This window comes from Portunus trituberculatus, chromosome 3 (assembly GCF_017591435.1).
Source record: "Portunus trituberculatus isolate SZX2019 chromosome 3, ASM1759143v1, whole genome shotgun sequence".
In the NCBI taxonomy this organism is placed as follows: Eukaryota; Metazoa; Arthropoda; class Malacostraca; order Decapoda; family Portunidae; genus Portunus; species Portunus trituberculatus.
This window is the reverse complement of record NC_059257.1, coordinates 10,032,755-10,037,754: the sequence shown is the minus strand read 5'-3', so window position 1 is coordinate 10,037,754 and position 5,000 is coordinate 10,032,755. Positions and strand designations below refer to the sequence as shown.

Here is a 5,000-nt window from a genome sequence, read left to right as displayed (position 1 = left end):
TAGTGTCCTCGTGTAGCTGTGAGAGGAGGGAGAGGGCATAGTGAGATGGGTGGGAGAGTTGGGTGGGAGGAAGTGGTGAGAAGGTGGGAGAGTGGAGTATGTGAGAGTCAAGGGAGTGTTTTATGGTATGCAGACACAGAGAACTTCATATTAAGATAAAATATATATGTTCATACACACACACACACACACACACACACACACACACACACACACACACACACACACACACACACACACACACACACACACACACACACACACACACACACACACACACAGAGTCACACATGTACATCATAGATAAAGAACAGAAACATAGACACATGGACATAGAGACATACAAACACAGAGACACACAGTAACACAGACACACATGTACATCATAGATAAAAGGACAGAGACACAGATACACAGATACAAACACACAAACACAGAGACACACAGATACATACGTCATAGATAAAGTCGAGTGGCAGGGGCATTCTGAGGTCGAGCAGAGTGATCCCCTTGCCATTGACGGCCGGGCAGGCAGCAAGGTGTGGCAGGGCGGGGTGTGTGGCCAGGGGCTGCCGGGTGTCCTGGGGGCTGGCACAGTTGTCATAGGCCAGCAGGGTGGCACCGCGCTCCACATCCATCAACACCACCTTGCGCGACACCGAAGACGTGATGGCCTGCCGGGAACACACTGGCTTAGGTCAGGTTAGGTTACGTTAGAATGGCACTGTTTTGCACATGAGGGTGGACAACAAACCAACCAACAAACAAAGACAGGTCAGCGTAAGGGTCAGTTTGGGTCACCTTTGATCCATCAGCGGAGAAGGTGAGAGAGTTGATGGCCCGGGTGACATTGATGGAGCCAACCGTCACCGAGCGGACCACCTCCCCACGCAGGGCACTGACTAGGCTCACCTCCCCATCCTTCCCCCCAAAGGCAAAGGCATACCGGTCCTGTGGAAAAATTAGGATGTCTGTAGGGAGATGAAGCTCTCCAAAAAATTAGGGATTTTAAGTTTCCAGTGAGGTGAAGGCTTACAAAATGAAGGAAAGCAGACATTCTAGTCCAGAAAATTATATTGAAAAGAAAATTTGTAAAATATTTGTAAAGATGTGTCAGTTTTTATAGAGGCAATGCATGTGACACTGAGATGGAGGGAAAATGTGCCACTCTCACTCATGTTTAATGTATCAGAGTTGACAAGTAGGATACACACACACACACACACACACACACACAAGGAGAAATTTGATAAAAGATATAGAAACCAACACCATGAGTTTATTCCCCTCCCATAAACCACAACTAGGTAAATACAAACACACACCCAGACACACCACGTAGTGTAGTGGTTAGCACGCTCGACTCACAATCGAGAGGCCTGGGTTCGAGTCCCGGAAAGCAGCAAGGCAAATGGGCAAGCCTCTTAATGTGTGGCCCCTGTTCACCTAGCAGTAAATAGGTAAGGGATGTAACTCGAGGGGTTGTGGCCTCGCTCTCCTGGTGAGTGTTGTGTGTGATGTGGTTTCAGTCCTACCTGAAGATCGGTCTATGAGCTCTGAGCTCGCTCCGTAATGGGGAAGACTGGCTGGGTGACCAGCAGGCAACTGAGGTGAATTACACACACACACACAGACACACACACACACACACACAAACCTTGGGGTGGAAAGCGCAGCAGGTGGGTATGTTGCTTTTCTGCGGCAAAAACTGTACCCTTCCTTCCTCCTCCATTGTGTGGCTGAGCTGTGGCGCCTCACACCGATCATCACCACCACCACCACCTCACCACCACCACCATCACCACTCCACCACACACACTGCCATCCTCAGCCTCTGAAAAAATGTTACTGGTAAGAATAATGGTGAGAAATGGTGGTGGTGGTGGTGATACAAGGAAAAGTGGTGATTAATGGTGATAATTGTGAGAAATGGTGGTGGTGGTGGTGATGGTAGTGGTAATGGTGATTGCATGAGGAAAAGTGGTGATTAATGGTGATAATTGTGAGAAATAGTGGTGGTAGTAGTTGTGGTAATGGTGATTGTATAAGAAATAGTGGTGATTAATGGTGATAATTGTGAGAAGTGGTGGTGGTGGTAATGGTAATGGTGATTGTATGAGGGAAAGTAGTGATTAATGGTGATAATTGTGAAAAATGGTGGTGGTGGCAGTGGTAATGATGATTGCATGAGGAAGTGGTGATTAATGGTGATAATTATGAAAAATGGTGGTGGTGGTGACATATTCAGATGAGGTGGTAATGGTGATGAAAGCTGTGGTGGTGATGATGATGGTGAAATATAGATGTCATGATGGTTATAACTGTAGTAAATAGTAGTAGTAGTGGTAGTATGGGTGTGGGTGTGGGTGTGTGTGTGTGTGTGAAAAGCATACATACACAAATATTAGGAAAAGAAAATCGGTTATCAGATACTTACGACACACACACACACACACAAAAGGAAGAAAGAAAACAAGACAAGTGTTAATATTCCAATCAGTTCCCTGCATCCTGACACAACCCTCTAGACTCACATTTTCCTTCATATCTCACTAAATACTCACCAGCGGGATCATTTAGGGACACCACTGTATGCCTCACCTATTTCCCCGCCCCTGACACTCACCTCGCGTCTGGGAATGGTGAGATTAGCGAGAAATAAGGAGAATACTGTGAGATGAGACGAACGTAAGGCACCAGCTGTAGATCACAACAAGAGGCGCCTGGAGTGGAGTGGAGCGAACTGTTTCCAGCTTCACTCACTTTGATTTAACTCTTATTTATTATGAACCTGTACGTGTTAGGTGTGTTATTCCTAGTGTGATTTGAAGGGCAGTGTGTAGTGTAGGCTTTGCATGGGGGAGTGATGGCCTAGCGGTGGTATTACGGAAGGAAAAATTGAAAAACATGCTTTGGGTAAAATTTGTCATCTGGTGTTATTGTGGCAGCGTCTGTGACAAAAAACGTCTCAGTCCATTATTGCTTGGCTTGGACTTACATTAATACACATACATATAGACAGACAGACATACAGTAACATTTATTACCAAGACATCATCAACTAAAGGAAAATACTGATGTCTTTTTGTGTAGCATCATCAAGGGTAGCATAGCTGCATAGGAAGTGTGCTTCTGTTCGGCTTGGGCTTAGATTAGTACACACACACACACACACACACACACACACACACACACACACACACACACACACACACACACACACACATACATACACTAACATTTATTGCTAAGACATCATAAACCAAAGAAAAATACATGTCTTTTTGTGTATCGTCATGAATAGTAGCCTGGGTGTACATAGAGTGTGTATGTTAGTGTCGAAGCAAGGAAACAGGAGGATTGAAGCCGAAGTCAGAGCTGGGTAGAAAGGAACGCGCACACTTTTACCAAGGAAATATTCCCTTATAATCGTGATAAGCTTCTTCTAACTATACAAAATAACTTCATGAAATGTGGAAAAGGTCACAAAATTACCAAACAAACGTCCTCAAATGTTCAGGATTGAAAAAAAGCGTAACAATAACGATAATAATGATAACAATAATAATAATAATAATAATAATAATAATAATAATAATAATGATATGATGATGATGATGATGATGGTTATGAAGACAGTGATAATAATGACAATGAAAATAATAATACTATAAGTTTTATTCAATAATTCGTCGTGTTGGTTCCTTTAAGGACAATTTCTTCGCTCGATTTATGCAATGATAATGAAGAAGAATAATGATAATAATAATGATACCTTGATTATGGTGATAGTAGTAGTAGTAGTAGTAGTAGTAGTAGTAGTAGTAGTAATAATAATAATAATAATAATAATAATAATGTTGCGAAGGTGTATTGCAGCAGCCTCCCAGATATGTACGTGTGCCTGTGTGAGTGTGGAGCAGCGTCATAAGAGAGTACATATGGGTAGTACACATGAGTACATATGTGCAGACTTTAGCTAAAGGGTGAGCGAGGTGTTGGTTGCTCGTGTTTATGAAACTGTCACACCTTAATGGAAGGGACGCTGAGCTAGGCCTCCATGACGGAGGAGATGTGACCCCGGAGGTCACGGGGAGATAAGAGTGTGTGTGTGTGTGTGTGTGTATGGGTGAGGGCACTGGCCAGCCCTGGGATAATTGTCATACGGTACCGTGTAAATAAAGGCATGCATGTGTGAATTGCTTGTAGCCAGCATTATCAGGGATATATTGGTAATTAGCGGTTAAGGTAGATAGCGTTACCTAATAAGCTGAAATAGACTCGTAAGGACATTGCCTGGCAGGTGCGACGGCACAGGAGGCGTGGTTTGTGGGGCACTGTGTGGCACCGACGAGGACAGAGGACAGGAGTGTAGCAAGAGACCTCGAAGGAACAAGTCGTACTCTGGGGAGCAGTCAGAGAGTGAACGAGAGACAGAGAGACAGTGAAGTGCCTGACGAACTAACAAAGTGTTACCCGTACTTTGTTGCCGCCCCCTGCCCCGTCCTGTGTGCCGCCGCCACCTGTTCCCGGTGACTCGTGTATAGTTGCTGTAATATAGAGAAATAAGGAAGAAGTGTTTCCTTCTCCCCACTCTGTGTGACTGAGCTGAGTGAGAGTGGGTGCTATAGCAGCAGACAGCCAGGCCTGAGAGAGCGATCTGCCCGCCGCTCCACCCCAGCCGCGCCGCGCCACCCAGGTAAAGTCCTTCTCCCCGACACACACGCCCCGAATCCCGAGAAGATTGTGAGGCGTCCCCTCCCTGAAGAAGCTGAAGGAGGGTCGCAGCAATAATAATAATAATAATAATAATAATAATATACTACTACTACTACTACTACTACTACTACTACTGATGATGATGATAATAATGATAATAATGATAATAATAAAATAATATTGATGATGATGATGACGATAGTGAAGATGGTGATGTCATTTTATTTGAAGCGTAATGACAGTTTCCCGTGTTGAGTCGCGCCGCCGAGAAGGTCATTATT

General features: G+C 44.5%; 1 protein-coding gene and 1 long non-coding RNA gene across 2 annotated transcripts in view; one reads left to right on the top strand and one right to left on the bottom strand.

The window, feature by feature from the left end:
• The window catches only part of LOC123509083, a 6,429-nt gene extending 3,692 nt beyond the window's left edge, over positions 1–2,737 (bottom strand). The window contains 5 exon segments of the mRNA XM_045263217.1: positions 1–16; positions 456–674; positions 802–951; positions 1,658–1,834; positions 2,627–2,737. The exon segment at positions 1–16 is cut by the window's left edge and continues 201 nt beyond it. Coding sequence (XP_045119152.1) covers positions 1–16; positions 456–674; positions 802–951; positions 1,658–1,732 — 460 coding nt within the window. The 5' untranslated portion in view covers positions 1,733–1,834; positions 2,627–2,737.
• LOC123509110 overlaps positions 1–4,346 on the top strand; it is a 25,009-nt gene extending 20,663 nt beyond the window's left edge. Inside the window, exon 3 of the long non-coding RNA XR_006676127.1 lies at positions 4,304–4,346. This is a non-coding gene — a long non-coding RNA (uncharacterized LOC123509110). The remainder of the gene's footprint in view (positions 1–4,303) is intronic.
• Positions 4,347–5,000: the final 654 nt, after the last annotated feature.